This window comes from Sarcophilus harrisii, chromosome 2, assembly GCF_902635505.1.
Source record: "Sarcophilus harrisii chromosome 2, mSarHar1.11, whole genome shotgun sequence".
NCBI classification, from domain to species: domain Eukaryota; kingdom Metazoa; phylum Chordata; class Mammalia; order Dasyuromorphia; family Dasyuridae; genus Sarcophilus; species Sarcophilus harrisii.
Window position 1 is genome coordinate 504163791 of NC_045427.1, and position 20381 is coordinate 504184171.

The 20381-nt window shown below is 34.0% G+C and overlaps 1 protein-coding gene across 6 annotated transcripts in view; it reads right to left on the reverse strand.

Moving 5' to 3' along the window:
* Positions 1–20381, reverse strand: part of MYO5A (myosin VA) — a 202525-nt gene that overhangs the window by 51628 nt on the left and 130516 nt on the right. For all 6 annotated transcript variants that reach the window (XM_031955220.1, XM_031955217.1, XM_031955219.1 and 3 more), the window contains exons 21-24: positions 17503–17742; positions 13935–14183; positions 8620–8713; positions 2872–3020 (exon numbers count right to left, since the gene is read on the reverse strand). In XM_031955220.1, the coding sequence (XP_031811080.1) occupies positions 2872–3020; positions 8620–8713; positions 13935–14183; positions 17503–17742 (732 nt within the window). The remainder of the gene's footprint in view (positions 1–2871; positions 3021–8619; positions 8714–13934; positions 14184–17502; positions 17743–20381) is intronic.

The following is a 20381-nucleotide window of genomic DNA, read 5'->3' on the forward strand; positions in this document are numbered from 1 at the left end:
TAAAGGGAAAATACTTCTCTCCTTCCTTCAGAAAAGGGAATTAAGAGAGAATGAGCTGACAGAAAGACAGAGGAATAAAGGCAACGTGCTGTAATAGAAAAAGAACACTTGACTAGGAATCAGGAAAGTATTGCTAGTCTAGTCCCTACCATTGAATACAATGTCACCATAATCGAGTCACTTCACTTCTCTAGGTCTTGATTTGAACTGTAAACAAAAGAGATTGGACATGATGATCTTTCCTTGTCCTGAGCATCGTCCAGCAAAGTCACAACATTATGCTGACTGAAATCACCACAAAACTATATGACCAGTCTTATTGGGGTCCCCACCCACTATAGGAATTTTTTTGATTAAGTCCCTACTATATTCTCCACAGTAGTTGTTTCAGGTCTCTTCTCAACACTTCCAGTTCAAATATTCCCCCATCCTTGATACAACTGTCAAAATAATCTTCATGGTACATAGGTGTGGCTCATATATCAAAAACTTATACTAGTTTCCAAGGTGGATAGAGTGATGGACCCGAATTCTAGTTCTATCTCAGTCACTGCCTAGCTATGTGATCTTGGACAAGTCACTTAAAACTCTCTCAGCCTCAGTAATCTCATTTGTAAAATGGGGATAACAACAGATTCTAGATCATAGATTATCTCATCGGAGGATCAAACAAGATAATGTATATAAATTGCTTTGTGAACCTTAAAATTATTACATAAATGCTAGCTATTTTCATAGCCTGTGGTATATGCAAATACAAATGTAAAAGCTATAGCCTGTAATTTAAAGTCCTAGACACACTGGATCCTACCCATTTTTTCAATCTTCTTTCACTGTATTTTCTCCTTCATACAATTTATATCTAGCTAGACTAGACATCTGACAGTTACCCTACCTTTCATTACATGGTCCTACCTCCATACTCTCACCCGTATCATCTCTGTATGTTGCCATTTTTCTGTTCCTTCAAGGCTCAGCCCAGGGACCACATTCTCCATGATGCCTCCTCTTATTCCTTCAGCAGAAAATGATTGCTGCTCTTCTCAAATATTTTAAGAGTGCTTTATCTAGATCATTTCTTTGTTCTTATCATACTTGACCTTATATAAAACATATTTGCAATATATATCATATTTTCCCTAGCCCTTTTGGATTTCTTGAACCTTCTTGAAGACTTTTTATTGTTATTTTTTTGTGTCCCTTTTAATGAATACTGTGTATTATATAAGAGTAAGCCTTTAACTTACATAAACTGATGCTAAGTGAACTGGGCAGAATCAAGAGAACATTGTACATAGCAACAAGAAGATTAGGTGAAAATCAACTGTGATGAACTTGGCTCTTTCAACAATGAGGTGATTCAAGGCAATTCTAATAGAGTTGTGATAGGAAGAATCATCCACATCAAGAGAGAGAGAACTATGGAGACTGAATGTGGATCAAAACATAGTATTTGTTATTGTTTGTTTGCTTTTTTTTCCTCCTCTTTGGATCTGATTTTTCTTGTGCAGCATAATGATATGGAAATATGTTTTGGAGAATTGTACAATTTTGACCTATATCGGATAGCTTGCTAATCAGGAGAAAGGGAGCAGAGGAAGGGAGAATTTTGGAACACAAGAGTTTGCAAAGGTGAATACTGAAAATTCTCTTTGCTGGTATTTTGAAAAATTAAATATTAAAAAGAAGAGTAAGCCTTTAGCAGCTAATTCTGTTGAAGTGAGTGCATGGAAATTGTACCAAGAAGGAATAATGTCAGATATCTGTTATGCATACTACTTAGAGAGCCCATTAAAAATGATGGACTACCTGAAGCATTAAACCATAAACCAAGTAAGATCACATTAATTTTAATTTTGCAAACCTCAAAGTGCTATATTATTTATTATTATTAATAAAAAAGCACTATTAATATTTTAACAGAAAAAAAATCACATCAACTCTCTTCAAAAAAAGTGTTCTTTGTAGAAGAAAGTGATTTTTATATTTTATAAGAAAATGGGCAGTTTGTTTCTTCCCCTGTTCACTGCCTCTAGGGTATGTGAGTATATGTTATGGGCTAGGAAGGTCAGGTAGCTATGATGCTGTACAGACGTACGTTACCTACTTCCCTTATACTAATCCAAGCACCAGAAAATAGGATGATCCTTATTAGTAAGTTAGGCACATACAGTTATTCATGAGCACCTTGAATGGTAATTACTTATTGTCAACTTTATTTCCTTCCGAATCATTATCCTTGTGGCAGCTTTTTTGCAGCATATGATCAGTGATTAGTTGTGTATGTTCATGTGAGAAGTTGTACTTGCTTCTCTTTTTCTTCATTTTCATCACAGCTCTATCCTCATATATCAAGGATCTTGGTTAGGAAAATGTTAAGCATTTATCTTCCTTCCCATTATAGTTGGCATAACAGGGAATTCGCTCTCTCTAATCTTCATTTGTATATGAATATAAATCCTATTCTCTTCAGAAGACATGTTCTCTCTGATGGTAGATTTCAAGATATTCCTAATTATACTCTTAATTATACTCTTCTTCCCTATTATATTCTAGTTTTCATTTTTTTTTTGTAATCTGGATAATTAATATGACTGTTTAAATAACTAATCCAACAGAATAAGAATTGAGACCATGGGCATCAATAACCATAAAGTAGACATTTGTGTGAACAGTGAATATACAAAAAAAATCATGTGAAAAGACTCATTTTTGTAACTGAAAACATGGTCAGGTTTTCTTTTAATGGCTGATTTGAACAATTAAATTTATAAAATGTGCCCTGGAAATGATAAGTGAATCCATGAAACAAATCAGTTTTCAATTCTATTCAACCGAATATCAATATTGCACCTTCTCCAAGTAACTTACCACCATAAGGGTCATCTCTTCCTTGAGGTCATCATACCGTTCCTCTAGACGACTGAATTCATTCAGAAGGTTCTGGTACCTCAACCTTTCATCATTTAGATCAAGTTCTAACTGTTTCGTTTCCTCTATTAATTTCTTCTCCATGGTCTCTGACAAATAAAATATAAGGAAAAGTTTAGAAAAGTTACACTATTAACATATATTAAAGAATCCAATTTAATCTATAAAGTAGGTTCTGAAGTTTCAACATAATGAGAAAAAAAATAGTTCCTGTCCTCTAGGAACTTACATTCTACTTGGAGTTGGGTGGGAAGGATGTCACATGCAAACAAATGTGTATGTGTGTATATATGTACACATATTCTGCTCCTCAAAATATCATAGACATGTAGGATCCAGGAAGCGCATGTTAGTGTTCTCTTCATGTGCTTCCTGGATCCTAACAATTTAGAGGCTTTCTACTGGAGATGAAACACTGAGTTGCGCCTTGAAGGAAGCTACTCTGCTCCAGAGTAAGAAATGGGGAATGACACATACGCTAAAGCACATTGATGAGAGTTAGAGCATTGAGCTTAGGGAAACAGCAGGTAGAGCAGTTTGTCTGGAATGGAAATTAAATGAGGTAATTTTGGAAAAGAAACCTTGGAGCCAGATTGTGATGAGCTTTAAATCCTAAACTAAGAAACCTGGAAAGAATAGGGAACCACTGAAGGTTCTTGAATGGGAGAATGACATAATTTGATTTAGAAAAATTATTTTGGCAGCTGTGTAAAGGAAAAATTAGGAAGGAGGAAGAATAGAAACAAGAATTAATTAGGAAGCTGCAACAGAAGTCTAGGCAGGAGATGATAAGAACCTGAACTAGGGTGGTTTTGGTATGAGCAGAAGGAAGGAGATACAAGATACAAGAGATATTTTAAGTAAAATGGCCTAGCAACTGAGAGATATATTTATCCATAAACCTCTTATTTATTCATTTCTAAAGGAGAAAAGCAATTTTATTATTAACTACATTTATTAAATATAAAAGAGAATGGCATCTTTGTTATAGAAATACCCTAACAAACTTAAGAGTAAAAAAAAATTCTCATTATAGAAGGGAAATGAAATCATTTTATTTTGTGAATGAAAAGATGTCAATTACTTCATGCTACAGTGTGTGATATATGGTGAATATAAAATCCTTGATAAATTTTTTCTTACTCTTTTAATGTAGAGCTTAAAGAGTAATAATCTCAATATGGCACCTGTCTTTCTCAAAATCTTTTCTAATACTAGTTAAAGTACCCTCTTAAAAAAGGAATGTTTCTCAGATCTCTCTTAAGGTTTTATTATATCACTAATATCCAGTAAGAGTTGACTGAACCTCAAATTAACAATCTTCATCTCTAACAGTAGTGTCTCCCATTCTCTTACTCTCTATTATTTCCCTAATGTTGGCCCCTGGATAAAGCGCTTATCACTTCTTAGATTTCTATTGAATTTCTATTGAATGTATGGACAAAAACTGCAGAATCAAAAAGTTCTGATTGGGATAGAGGAAAAGACATTGATTCCTTGTTCATACTTCAAATTAGCCATTTGAAACTATAATCTCTCTAAACTTCTATTTTCTCTCCAACTCCTAAGCCATGATTTTCTACTCCTGGCTCACTTTTGATAGCTTTGTCACCCCATCCAGAAGGGTTATCCTATAATGGAATGTATAACTCATTTCCTAACTGGTAAACTCTTCACCTGGGTCACAATTATAGGTACACAATTGTCATGCTTCATTTTTAGTCCCTAGTCTTTGTCAATCTCCACAGTCGCCTTACTATAATGCACTTACCTTTTCCTCCTCACCTTATCCCCATTTCCACTCCCCAGTTCTGAAACCAAGATCAACTCAACCCTTACCATCACTCCTCAATATAAGTTAGCTCCCCATTTAGAATGCAGGTTCTTTGAAGACAAAGACCGACTTTTCTTTTGTATTTATAGGTATATTTATAGGTATTTTGTATTTATATTATGTATCAACACAGTGCTGACACATAATAAAAGCTTTTTTCATTCATTCATTGAAACCCAACAACTTTGTGTCATACTTCATGCATTGAATAGATAAAACATCAAGCATTTCCCCAACTTCCATTCTCATTTCACATCTGTCTATAGTTATTCTTTCCTCCTTTATTTAATAATCCTAAAGATATTCCACCTTTTGTAGTCCTTTTGTTTGTGCTCTGAATGTTATCCTCAAATGGTTCATGAAGAATTTTGCTTTTACATTCATCCCCATTTTTATCATTCCTTATACTCCCTCCTTCTGCTCTAATCAAATGGTCCAATCAGACAATCCTTGACTTACGACTTTCTCCTTAATCCAATGAAATTACGTTTCCTTTCTTATCATTCCACTAACATTCTTCTAAGGATAAGGTACTGAGTTTAATCTCTGTTTTCATCTGTCTTGATATTTATATTAAATATTATGCACTTTACCAATTCTTTAAAAAATTTGTCTCTTTTGACTTTTTTTTTGAATGCCTCACTCCCCCCACCTCTCATTTTTCTCTGCCCTCTTCTTAGCCCAAGGTTTAGGTTGAGCCCCCTTTATAAACCATTAGAGAGTGCTAGTTGTACTACTCTAACCACAATCTAAATTGATGACATATCTTTGATTTAATTCCTTTCCCTTTCGCTTCTCAACTACAACACACTTAATTTTGAAACAGCATATTGAAAATTTGTTTTGTCTTTCCTGAAAAGATACATTCCCCTATTATTAATGAAACCATTATCTTCTTGATGTTTGAACTCAAAATTTTGCACAAATTTTTTAATCTCTTCTCTCTTTCGCTGACCAAATCTAATGAATTATCAAGGTTTGCTGATTTTCTCTACATCTTTTCTACTTCTTTAACTGCTAGAGTATTGCAAAGGTTTTCATTCCCCCATCTCCATTTAAATTATATTGATATGCTTCTTACAGAAATACTAATGAAAGGTATATAGAAGTCATAATAATGATCCTGTAGGGTTTATCTGGAAACTGAATTTGTTCCAAATGGGTATATAGGAGCAGGTGGGAAGATTGGAGAAATGACCTTCTGAAAGAGGTAGTTAAATGTCTCTGATGAATAATCCCCCTGAGTAACATATTGCATGGACTGGCATTTCTGGGACTAAAGTCTATTCAAGATCAAAGTACAATATAAAGAGATTGCCCTGCAAAACTATACAAGGTCAGCCTGCAATTATCAGACAGAAATCTGGCATAACACAAACCACATAGAAACTACAGAGCATCCCCCACAGAATGTCCCTTTTTCCCTTCTACATAAAATTTTGTGGTCATGTAAATGATACTTTAACTGCTACATAATGACTTTAGTGCAGCTAGATAACTTATTTTAAAAAAGAAATAAATGTTTGCAAGACAGAGCAGAGACAGAGAGCTAGTCTAGAAAAAAAGAACTTGTAGTACATCCCCTATTATGGGAAACTATGGGATGCCAAAGAATTGTAACTTGTAATTTTGGGGGGGAAATTAAAGTAAATAAAACCGGTTAAGTTTTTTTTTTCTAATTTGGAAAAGAATTCAAAGAATAATTGTTCAATCTGTTTACTTAGAAGTGAATATAGCATTTATCCTAGAAGAGGCATTGTCATATTTTTCTGATATTCTCATTTATTCTCTCTCTCTCTCTTTCTCTCTCTCTGCTTTCTAAGGGACTTGAAAAGTTTCTACCTACCTTTTCCTGTTTCTCTGTGCCTAACCAAAAATTTCACTGTAATAAGACAGAGGTATCTTTATTGCACTATCCAAATGTAAGGGAAGTATTTTCCCATCAACTTGCAAGCACCCAGAGAGAAAGGGCAGAAGTACAAATTTCATGCCCTTCCTCTTTCCATGAACCTTCTCCTTGTTCATCTTCCTTTTTCTAAGTGTTATGTCTATATAGACATAGTATGTAAAAATGTTCAAAGCTATCCTCATGGAAACTAAATTCCTCATGGAAAATGCTTAAATTATTGAATGAATTCCCATTTTGATGGATAATGATTTGACCTACATGGCAGGAATATACTCCTTTGTTACTTTAGCCTTTAAGAATCTTTTTCTCAAGTTTCTCTCAATGTTCTAACTCTTGCAGTAAAGCCCTCCTGATTCCTCTGCCTACACATGTATTCTCCTCTCCCCAGAAAAAGGTTTCCTGAAGTCAGTCTAATTTTTTTGTCTTTGCCTCTATAGTACTCGCTACAAAAACTTTATACATCATAGACACTTAATAAATGTGAGCATATATGTTTTCACTTTTTATACTTAAAAGAAAGACATCATTGCACAGCACAGAAGGAAGAAGACAGGAATTTTAGTGGCTAGAGGTAAAAAAAAAAAAGGGAGGGGGGGGAGCAAATTCCAGAGGGCATCTCTTGTGCAAGAAAAAAAAATGTTTCACTAGAACCATCATATTTTCAGGAAGGCAGCAAGATACAGTGGGTTGAAAGTTGACTTGGAGTCTGAAGACCAAGGAGGAAATTCTGCCTGGCTCTTAGCTGAGTCAGTTAGACTCTTGGTACTCTAGGCAATTTCCTAAGACTCTTAAGTTGCTGAGAAGGTGAGGACATGTACTGGGAGAAAGAATTTTCTTATTGACGAGTTCCTTATATCATTAAAACCAATTCCTACCCTTAATAAATGGACATCATTGGTGATTATTGTTGTTGCTATTGTTTTAAAACTTTTATTTTCAAAGAAAGACCCCTGAGAATCTGAGCTGTTCATTATATCTGCCAGCATATAGAAGTGCCCAAACTAAAAGAACTTTTCACAAGACTTGTGAACACAAGAACATATGTCAAAGAAACATTTCCATGAAAAAAAAACCATCGCTAACAGTTCTGGTAGAGAATACTGGCATAGATTTAAAAAATAGTCTTATTACCAATTATTGTAACATTCTTTTCAAAAGTTTAACTGTACCTCCAATTTCTCCCTTATTCTAATCCATCCTACAATTACTAGAATTGTCTTCCTACTCAAAAACTTATAGTGACCTCCAACTAAGAAGAAAAGAGTTAGATAATTTGGTGCTTAGTTGATTCTATGGGGTCTTTGAATGGTGCTGTCCCTTAGAAGCTTTTCAACAAATGAATGAAATATTCATTCAAAAAAAACCTTAAGTACTTACTCCCTACAAGACCATGGTACTAGGGTCTGATCACACAAAAACAAAAAAGGAATAACTCCTAACTTCAAGCATCTTTCTATTAAATATATATTTATTTGGTGGGATTCTCATTAGGTTATACAAGACAACTCTTTTCCCTTTCCTACTAGAGTTATTATAGAGTTCTTTTATATTGATTCTATATAATGTAGAAGGTAAGCTTTTTGTTAGAATCATTTCTTGTAAGGTTTTCCCCCTTTTTTTTTCTAAAAGCATCAATGGCCATTTTCTTTTTCTTTCTTTTATTGTTGATAGCTTATGCTGACTCCTCTCCTCTGCCAATTTTCATAATAAAACAATCATGGCATTGGGAACAATCACTGAGAAAAAAAGTGCTGGATGATGCATAAGTAACAATGTTAGAAAAATACAATGCAGACAACTTTTAAATAATTTTTCTCTATATTAATAAAAACAAAGTTGATTAAAAAAAATTTAATTCGACATCTGACAAATTAAAGAGTGTGCAAGGTTGTGGCATGGGAGGTTATTTTAAAGAAAAGAATTACAAACTTCAAAAACAACTAACCTGTTATTTCTTTTGCTTGTTCAGAAATAAGATGGTTGAGTGTTTCTTTTTCCTTTTTCAGCAATGTATTTTCTTCCTTCAGATTTGATACCAGCTGTAAAATAAAATTATTAATGTGAATTGTTTGAAATGCCTATATCATCATGATGAATACAAATTCATTGGATGCAAAATTTAAAAAGTTTATTCTTTAAATAAGATCTTCGGCTTCATCCTTTCCTCAAAGTAAAGAATTCCCAGGGTGAAAACTTAACTTATGAAGAGTCATGTTAATGAATGGATGAAGAATTTTGATAAGGTTTTAGAGGGAGGGGCTAAAAACTGTTAAAACATTATGTACATTGAAATTAATTTAGATATGATTTATAAAATTAATTGGCAATTGATACTATTTTGATACTATTGATACTAATTTTTTAATAAAACATTTGTTATAAAAACCAAATATTTTCATCTTTTATAACTCAGCAAAAATGAAAAGACCAAGGATAACTGTCAGTTACTAAAAGCCCCACATAGTCTGGAAAGTTGACATTTTGAAACAATACTTGTACCATATCAAAATCTGGAAGCATGTCAAAAAGAAGTTTCTTTTATGGCAAAGAGAAACTTTTTCTGAAAGTCTACAATATTTTTTCCCTATTTTTCACAAAGATGCAAAAGTCTCCCTTTTATTTATCCAAAAAACCTTTGACCTTATAAATTCTACTCATTTACATCCTATATCTCTCCTCTCCTCAAATAAACTGCTTGACAAAGAAAGTCAATACTGGGATTATATCCCAAAGAGATTATAAAGAAGGGAAAGGGACCTGTATGTGCACGAATGTTTGTGGCAGCCCTTTTCGTAGTGGCTAAAAACTGGAAACTGAATGGATGTCCATCAGTTGGAGAATGGCTGAATAAATTGTGGTATATGAATATTATGGAATATTACTGTTCTGTAAGAAATGACCAACAGGATAATTTCAGAAAGGCCTGGAGAGACTTACACGAACTGATGCTGAGTGAAATGAGCAGGACCAGGAGATCATTACAACAATACTATATGATGACCAGTTCTGATGGACCAGGCCATCCTCAGCAATGGGATCAACCAAATCATTTCTAATGGAGCAGTAATGAACTGAACTAGCTATGCCCAGAAAAAGAACTCTGGGAGATGACTAAAAACCATTACATTGAATTCCCAATCCCTATATTTATGCACACCTGCATTTTTGATTTCCTTCACAAGCTAATTGTACAATAATTCAGAGTCTGATTCTTTTTGTACAGCAAAATAATGTTTTGGTCATGTATACTTATTGTGTATCTAAGTTATATTTTAATATATTTAACATCTACTGGTCATCCTGCCATTTAGGGGGGGGGGGGGGGGGTGGTAAGAGGTGAAAAATTGGAACAAGAGGTTTGGCAATTGTTAATGCTGTAAAGTTACCCATGTATATATCCTGTAAATAAAAGGCTATTAAATTTAAAAAAAAAAAAAAAAAGACAAAGAAAGTCAACTAGAATTACTGGATCTGCAACCTGGTTTCTGATAATATAAATCAGTTAAAACTACCTTCTCCAATGTTAACAATGATTTCTATATTTCCATCTATAACACTCTCTTCTCAAGTCCCACTCTTCTTGAACTCTCTATAGCATTTGACAATGTTGATTAAGTCTCTCTTTTCTCTGAATTTGACTCCTTCCTCAGTTAGTTTGCTGTATTTTTGTGTTTTTTAATCAGGTCTTGCCCACGAGCTATTGGTGTCTCTCAAGAGTCTATCTTGTGCCCTCTTCTCTCCCTCCTTCCTGGTGATCTCTCAAATCTATATATTGAGCATTACTCTCCTGAACTCCTGTGCCATATCACACTATTTGTCTCTTGGACATCTCAAATCTAATATTCGGCAGGTACCTAAAACATATCCTGTTCAAAATAGAACTGATTATCCCCCATAAACACTACCCTCTCCCCAAATTTCCTATTACTGTTAAAGATAACAGATTCATAAATGTCACCCTGAACTCTCTCTAGCTTACCCCATATATTCAATAGGTTTTGAATTGTTATTATTTTTACCTTTAAAATGTTACTTGGATAATGCCCTTATTTCTCCTCATAGTCACCTAATTTGGGATTTTACTATCTTATCATCTGGACTACTGCAATAACCTTCTAACAGGTCTCTTTGCCTCATCTCTTTTGACTCTAATGCATCCTTATTCCAATGTCATCCCCTATTGAGCTATTCACTTGCTTGAGTATTAGAGAATAAGGTGATCTCTCTACTTGTACCTCGATCTCCCCATCTCTCCAGGAACTTGTCACTTTGATTGTCCTTGCTCTCCCTTATTTTAACCTCTTTTTATCTACTAGTTCATTTTCCAGCTACTTAAAAATATACCCACATCTCCCCAAAAATCTTTTTTCAAACAAAACAAAAACAAAAAACAACTGACTGATGTGACTAATGCTTCAGTTTGCTGATTTATCATCCTTATCTTACCCCTATATGTGTATGAGTATTCTAATGCTCTGTTTTTGTCTTATTCCTCTCTCTACATCCTTTTTAGATGATTTAATAATTTACCATAGATTCAATCATCATTTCTATGCAGATGACTTCTATATTTACATATCAAGCCCTCATCTTTTTATTGAGCTATAGTCCCTCATTTTCAATTATCTTCTGAAGAGCTCTACCTATAAATTCTCAAACAATATGTGCAACACAAACTGATCATCTTTCCCTATATATATATATATATATATATTTTAAGGTTTGCAAACATCTAATTTTGTCATTTATTATATTTATGATAGATAGCTAGATAGGTGGGTGCATATATATATATATATATATATATATATATATGTCTCCTATTCTCCTATGTCTGTCCAGAACACCAGTCCTTACCTAGTATGCAATCTAGTAGATTTCAAACTATATACAATCAGTTCTATTTCTTCAACTAGTCTTGAAACAGTACCTTTCTCCCTGCTCACACCACAATCTGCTTAGTGTATATTCTCATCATCTCTTGTCTGGACAAATATAACATCATTCCAATTTGTCTATTTTTACCTTTCTCTCTTGTTTCTCCAATTTTCTGCCAAAGATAAAGTAATATTCCTATTATACAGATACAACCAAGTCACACCTCTGCTCAAGAAGTTTCTACTGTTTCTAGGATAAAAATACAAATTCCTGGGTCTGGCCTTCAAAACAACACTCCCTCATATATGCCAATTAAACTTCCCATGACAGTATTTTTTATCTCATTTCAATTCCTTTGTACAAACTGTGCCTCACATCTGGAATGCTTCATTTCTGACTCTTAGAATCCTTCAATCACGTCAAGGCTCAAGAACCACCTTTTTCAAGAAATCTTTCTTGATTTCTCTAATTGTTGGTATCTCCTCTCCCCAAATCATTTTGTGTATATACATAACTATGCCATCTTTATTTTATACTTATTTTATATATATATGTATATATGTATATAAATCCCATATTTGTTTCTGTGTGAATATATTTTATCCCCTTAATAAAACACAAGTCCCTTAAGGGCAGGCATTATCTTATTTTTGTATATGTATTCCTATTGCTTTACAAAGTATCTGACATATAGCTGGCATTTAACAAATGCTCATAGATTGAACTTATTTTAAAAATCATTTATTTATTAGTTTAAAACAAATGAAGGATCTATAAATAAAAGGGGAGAAGAAATTTTATTTTAACAAGACTTTTAATTAAAAATATGTGCACATTAAACAGGTGAGATGCTACAAAATCCTCTTTCTTTAATAAAGACTTTGGCTGATAATTTCTTAAACTGATTAATTAGGATGGTTTTTACATTTCTATCAACTAAAATAAATATCACAAAAGGCTATAAACTGAATGAATTGTATAAGATAAAGGAAATATAAATGCATATTTTATAGAACAGTTTTCAGGAAGGAGCTGAACTTATACAAGTTTATATATGATTATCTTTCAGAAACTATATTCTCATTAAAGGACTTGGCTGATTGACATTAGCTGATGGTGCTTATTTTCAATAAGCATGGGAAAAAAAAGGCTAATATATGTGGGTTTGCATATATGTTGGTCTTTCCCATGAGATATGAAGAGTGTTCTCCAGTATATGTCTTTAACTACTGTTCCCATATTTGAAATATCATACCAGGAGTCTTAAGTAAAGACATATACTATACCTTACTACCAAACATAAGGTTGATGTTTTTGGCTGTCCATGGATAGCTATGTGACACTATATCAGAGTATCTTCAAAATAGTTCATTTGCTCTCCATTCCTGAAGCTACCTTGTGTCCATACAGACACATTGGAGAATCTATTGTCATTCTCTCTAAATACAGATACCTCAATAAATGCCTGCTGTGATGAATATTACTTCAATTATAGAGAATGTGAATGTTCCAGGAGCTCACTATCAGTTATTCTGTCAGATTAGGATCAACAGATGACAACCAAACTATTCAAACTGGTGTATCAGCATTGTGGGTAAAGGTATAAATACTTTTTTGTATCATTTAAGAGATTAGAATATGTTACTTCAGTTTGGTCTGGAGTTTAATGCTGTGTTGGTACTATACTCTTTATAACTGCCCTTGAAGACTATGTTTGATATACTGATTTTTTAAATTGGAGGCAGCAAATGTCTTATTTCCGACTTATTGCTTATGTTTTTAGGATGTTGTCATTTAACTCCTCAGTTGCACTATAAAAGTACATTGAGTTTACAAATACTTCAGTAGAATTTTTTGGATAAACAACAGTCTTTTTACGACTTTTTAAAGACTTTTTATGCTTAGCTTTGGGCTTAGCTATGACTAGTTTTTAACTTGACCTGCAGCAACTCTCAGTGCAGGATTCTATCAGTATCCCTCTTGTGTGGGTCATGAGCATTTACTGAATATTAACAACACATTTCAACCTACTTTACTCAAAGCCGTTTCTTAAGCACCACAATATATATGGAGAGATAGGTCAGTTAGACTCGATTCCATTCTGACTAAAACATTATAATAAGAGAAATAAGACTTCTACTGAGTTAATAATTTCCCTCTAAAAATACCTATACTTCTCTCTGCCATCATTATTCATTACTCTAATTATACTTAAATGTTTAAAGCTATTCATAATGTGTGAAAAGCCCAGGGAGTATTAATAAAGAATACTGAGCAAAAAATACATTTATTTATACTTGGCAATGGTTAAAGTAGAACAAACTGAAAAGTCAACAAATGCCCTTTGTAGGGAATAGCAGAAGACAGGAAGCTAGTTCTTACCTCCTCTGTTTCTTTTTTGTATTTGTCTGCCCGCTCCTCAATTGTTTTTTTCTCTGACTGAGTTCGTTCCAAGTCTTTCCGGAGCTTGGTGATTTCTTCTTGGAGACTAAGGACCCGACTAGTGGCAATCTTTGCTTCCTCCTCACTAAGATGAAGGCGACTCAGATCACTACGGAGTTTCTCAGTTTCTGAGTTATATGTACACTCCAGGGTGGTCAGCTTCTCAAGTAGGCATTTATATTCTTTGTTCTTTGCATTAGTAGCAACAACAACAACAATAAATAACAACAATAATAATTAATAACAGATAGATGGTGAATAAAAAATGAAGGAAGGAGGGTAGGAAGGAAAAAGGAAATAAGATACACTGTATACCAGTTATTTGATCAGAAAGCCAGGGCTCACAATTATCCAAGGGGTTTTTTCCCCCAATTCAACACCAACACCAACACAGGTCAAATAAACAAGTACTTTCTGATCATTGCTTTACTTTTCTCCCCTAAGTATTTATGTATTCCATTAATAAAATGGAGCTTTACATTTGTTAATAGTTTACTTTGTAATTATTCTCAAATAGTTTGAAATATTTTCCCTCTAATTAAACCTAGGGACCTCAAACAGGATTGTCTTTATGATTTTTTTAATGTATTCTCTCACAATATAGATAAAGCAGTTGTAAGAGAGTAGACACTATACAGTAATTCATTAGTTCTTTTGTTTACATTGTCTAGGTAATATTTTAAATGTAATTAAACTTAAAAAATATTCTTGGGAAGATAAATCCATTTCCTTTTTACACATGTTAGAGCTTTGAAGCTATACTTACCAAATACAAAGAAACCTTCAATTTCATTTAAAAAAAATGTTTATCTATACTTATGTCCTATAAATATAGATTTAAGGCTTCATTTATATCTTTTTGCAATTAAAATATGCTGATTTAAATAATAATAATAATTTTGACATTTTCATAATGAAAAGGTATGCATCTTTCCATTTAAGAAATTTAAGGAGGCAAATTAAAAAGAATAAAACATTACCCTTTAACAATTGCTTAACCCAAATGACCCTATAAACATTTAGAGGTTAGATATCACAAACTGAGTTTAAGAAAAAATGTTACAGTCGCACCAAAAAGTTTGCAGTGTGAATGAAGAGATAATATCTTCTATATGATCTTCTTAAAGGTAAAATCCAATCAAAATATCTAAATGTGGTTATAATAAATTTACATTTTTCTCTTCTTTCTTTGACACAAATCCAAAAAGAGGATGGAACAAAAATGACTGATAATGCAAATTGTTTATGGCAATTAGTCAGTTCTCATAGCAAGCAGCAAGCTATAGAATGGGAGTTAATGAGTGACACTTGAAATGATTACTGATCAAAACTAAATCTGCTACCATCATCAACACCTCTCATTTTTCTCTTCCCCTCTGTCCCTCCTTTCCCTTCCTCTGTTCTTTATTTTTATCCTCCCTTTCATCCTCTTGTTTCAATGCTATTAACCTGCTGGATCAACCAAGAACATTGCTCTTCCTCTCTAAAGGCATTTAAGAATAATAATAATAATAAAAAAAACTTTCTGCAGATTGCTGAAGATTGGATCACAGTATGGCAAGATACTGTTGCTACTCCTGCTTTTTCTGGGGTGATCCTGCCCCAACTGTTAACTCTGTCCAAAAGTATCAAACAGGTCATGACAAAGTAATGGACAGGGAAGTGAGGGAGGAGAATGTACTATAGAAAGTAGTCAATGTAGTACAAATTGAGGGAGAAAAGCAAGTTAAATCTTCTTTACTCTGAATGTAAATAACTCCCAGGTCTCCAAATATAATACTCAAGGAAACCATAGTAACTTTTATTCCATGAGGTCCAGTATGCCTAGGAAAACCAGAAGGGCCCAGTTAATTTCTGGTTTGGGGGTTTCTTTGGCAGTGAAGCAAGGAATAGTACAGTGATTTTTACTATTTCCAGGCACAGAAAAGTATTAAGTATTAAGAAAAGAGAAAGAGAGAGAGAGAGAGAAAGGAACAAAAGAGAATAAGGAAAGAGAAAGAGACAGCATGGAGGGGAGGAAAACCTTCAACTAAATGCTTCCTGTGCAAAACAAAAAAATCCAAAAACAACCTCTTCACACACTCACACACACACACACACACACACACCCCTCAAAAATTAAAAAAAAACATTGAGAAGAATGAAAAATTACTCTGGAGCCTGATGTGTTCATGATTTGCATTTCTGTGAAAAGTCACTATTGAAGACAGGGAACAAGTAAACAAATAGCAGACCAAGTAGTACTAAAGGGAGAAGAGTAGTAGGAATGTTAAAAGAAAAAAAGAAAAAAAAAACCTGAAGTAGGTTAAAATTTTTTTGCCCTTCTTAATAATTTTCTGTTGCTGAAAATTTCCCCCCAATGTAGTAGCAGTAGCATAACCCTGAGAATAGTTGTAGTTCTAATTTAGTGAAACCTGAAGGAAGATCTAGTCTCAGAGTTCTCTCAAGATCACTAGACATATTCTGACCCTTCTTCATAATTTTTAGTTTATCAACTATGAAAAATCAGAGATTAGCAGCAGCATCAATTTGGAAAAATGAGAGTTTCAGTGGTAACAGGTATGATGCTGGCTGGGTAAGAGATAGGAAAAGAAAACACACAAGAGTAAAGATTGTATATGATAACACTACTGGCTTCTGGGACTTCAGAAATTCTGAAATCTAACCATAAATATGGAGTAAGACATGATCTTAGAAGCTATCTAGTCTAACCCAACTCATTTTATAGATGAGGAAGCTGTGGATTAGGTTTAGGTAACCTGAACAATAAGCAGCAGAGTTGAGATTCAAAATTACATCCTCTGATCGCAAATCTAAAATTCTTTCTTCTGAACAAGAAAAGGAAAATAGTATCTAAAACTTTATCAAGGTTTAGCAGATGTGGCAATGGCAAGAGGCAACCCTTGTTTAAGCACATCCAAGTTTCTTCTCAATTTGGTATGTCAGGAGAAAGGGGCCACATTTGCTTAGATTTTCCTCAGGGTTTACTGCTATTTCTGTGGAACATTAACATCATTTTGAAAATCCAGATTTAAATTTAATTTCCTATCCCTGCTACTAATTAGCTGTGTGATCTTTCGCAAGTCAAGGTTCCCTTTGCCTCTCAATTTTCTCATCTGGAAAATGAATACAGCATCTGGCTTGCTTACTTCACAGATATTATGACAACAGCTTTCATCTGTTTAAAGGAGATACTGCCAACACCTGAAGGGTCACTCAAACTTAAGAATGCCAACAAATTTGGCCACTTTTTGATGCATTTCTCATCTTATTTCTAGTAAGCCTCCTAGAAATAATTTTCTGCTACATTAAATTAAATAATTTTTTTCATCCATTAATATCTCATGATTTTTAGCTTCTAGTTGTTAGAATAAAGAGATAATCAAGTGATGGCATTGAAATTCCAATTGATAGCAATTATTTTTAACTTAGCTAGTTGCCTAAACATAGTAAATCTCCCGAGTCTGGATCTTTTTCTTCACACCAAGTGGAACAAGTCTGTATGTACCTGTTCATCAACTTTGCGTTGAAGCTGCATAATCTTGTTTTCCATACCAATGTGCAGTTTCTTATAGCGCTCAACAGAACGAGCCTCAATCTTCAACTTCTTCAGCTCTCTTTTGGCCATCATTCGGCGGAAACAACACTGCAAGTAGACGATGGCCTTTAGGCACCTTTTGTAGCGCAGCCGAGCCAGCCAGCCACGCACCTGCTTCTGGATGATGATTGCCTTATGTTCACGGAGGATCTGCAAAACAAGACAAATGTGAAGCAACACCTTACTCCAGAGACCACTTGGTTCCTAGCAATAATAGGGTCAGAAAGCAGGTTAAGAAAGAAAATACAGGGGACAGTTTGCTGTCATGTGCAGCTGGCACCAACTGGCAATTCTATTGGCCATAAGCAGTTCTGGAACACAGAGTCAAGAAGGAGAGGCACATTTGTGGTTGGTCACAAGCCATCAGGGGCTTTGGCTGCAGTTTCAAAGTGATGAGGAGCACTAGCATTTGCAACTGCAGGAGGTCAGGGGACTTGGTCATAGTTCCAAGACCAAGAGGAGCACTAAAAGTTGCAGCTATGAACCAGGTGAACAATGACCATACCTCTCCCCATTTCTCACTATCTTGGAAGCACAAAAAGGTTATAGATGTTTAGAATTAGTTTAGAAAACAGCAGCACACAACTACTTGGATTAGTGCCTCTCCATCTCCAGAAAAGAAGACACAGACATTAACAAAGTTCAAAATTAAGAAGCAGGAGAGGCGAAATGAGTAAACAACAAAAGAACGTGACATAAAAAGCTATAAGGGTGGCAAGGAAGAGCAACAATAAGAAAACAAAGATGTGAAAACGGTTAAAAGGAAAACCTCAAAAAAATTGCTAATTGGACCCAAGCTGAATCAGAATTTCTGGAAAAGTAAAAGAAAGCTATAAGAATGGTAGAGGAAAAAACTGGGAAAATAAATAGGAGTAATTTAAGCAAATTATGAAAATAAAATTAACAGCTTGGTAAAAAGGCACACAAAATGTTGAAGAAAATAATACCTTTAGAAAACACGATTAGCCTAATAGTATAAGAGATGTGAAAACATACACAGAGTCAAAATAGAGGTCTGGAACAGAATCTATTGGGTTTCAGATGAAGTAAAAAAGGTAAGGGGAACAATCAAGATTTCAGGCAAAGCAAAATCATAAATAGACATGATTACAATTCAGGAAACTACTTTAAAAATTACTATAGTCAATGAAGTAACATAAAAAATTAAGTGCAAATTTCTTTGAATAAGACATTATTTCTGAAATATATAGGGAACTGTGTCAAATTTACAAAAAGAGCCATTCATCAATTGATAATTGGTCAAAAGATATGAAGAAGTAGTTTTCAGAAGAAATCAAAGCTATCTATAGTCAAATTGAAAAATGTTCTAAATCAATAGTGATTAGAGAAATGCAAATGCAAGTGGGGTACAACTTCATACTTATCAAAAATTACAAATAACAGAGAGGTTGAGAGGTAAAAGGTACACTAATAAACTGTATAGAGCATAGTGAATTGATCTAATCATTCTGGAGAACAATTTGGTACTATGCCCAAAGGGCTTTAAATTTTACATACTCTTTGATCCAGCAATACTACTAATAGGTCTACATTCCTCAAAGAGATTGAAGATAAAAAGAAAAAGGACTTATATATATATAATAATAATATAATAATATTTATATCAGTTTCTTTTGTGCTAGCAATGAGAATTCAGAGGGGCAAAAGAGAAAAAAATGTTTTTAAGAACATCTGTAAGTAAAGGAGGGAAGGAACGAAGGAAGGGAAGATAGAAGGAAGGGAGGAAAGAAGGAAAGGAGGGAGGGAAGGAGGAAGAAAAGGAAGGGAGGAAGAAAGGGAGAGAGGGAGGAAAGAAGGAAGTCTTCCAAGTGACAAACTTCAGGCCAGCTTTACTCACAGAGGTTGTTGTCTGTCTTTTGTTCTGGAAGAGGATCCAGACATCGGGGAACTGAGGCCATGACATTCAGGTGAATTGTATTTAAGTGAGGGAGGGCTATGCAAGGTCACCTGCCTCCTGAGCTATCTGGGTCCAGTAGCCAGATTTAGATCAGGACAACAGGAGATGGCCCTGGATGCCAGTGGGGAACTTTGGTCTCTTTAAACTCTGGTCTTCAACAGGTCTTAATGTGACTGAGGCCACATCTATTCAGAGATGAAGGCTAGGTAGCAATTGAGCCAAAGAATCTCCTTTGGCCTAGTCCCAAAAAAAATCTAAATAAAATTTAGAGGATTCTCATCAACTGGGCAATGGCTAAACAAGTTGTGGCATATGATTGTGATGAAGTAGTATTTTTTGTATAAGTAATGATAAGAGAGATGATTTTAGAAAAAACAACAACATAGCAACATCTTTATGAGATGGAAAAGGGAAGCAAGAATTGGGAGATCGTTGTGCACAATAACTGCAATGTTGTAATGATGATCAATTGTGAAAGACTTAATTCTAATCAATAATGATACAAAACAATTCCAAAGGACTCATGAAGGGTTATCTAACTGCAGAAAGAGAAGTGGTGAATGCCGAATGCAAATTAAAGTATAATTTTATTGCTTTATTTATTTTTCTTTATTTTAAAAATATGGCTAATATGGACATATTTTTGCATTGTTTCACATGTATAATTAATGTCAACTTTTCTACCATGTTAAGTGAGAAGGAAAAAAAATTGCAAATAAATGTTAAAAATAAATATGTTAACCAAAGAAAAATTCAAATGGAAAATTATCCCCAAAGTCTCACAAATAGGAAAATTATGGCAAAAATTAACCTGTTTTAAAAGCCATTTTCCAACTAACTAATTCAGTCTCATAGTTTTTGGTGTCTGTTT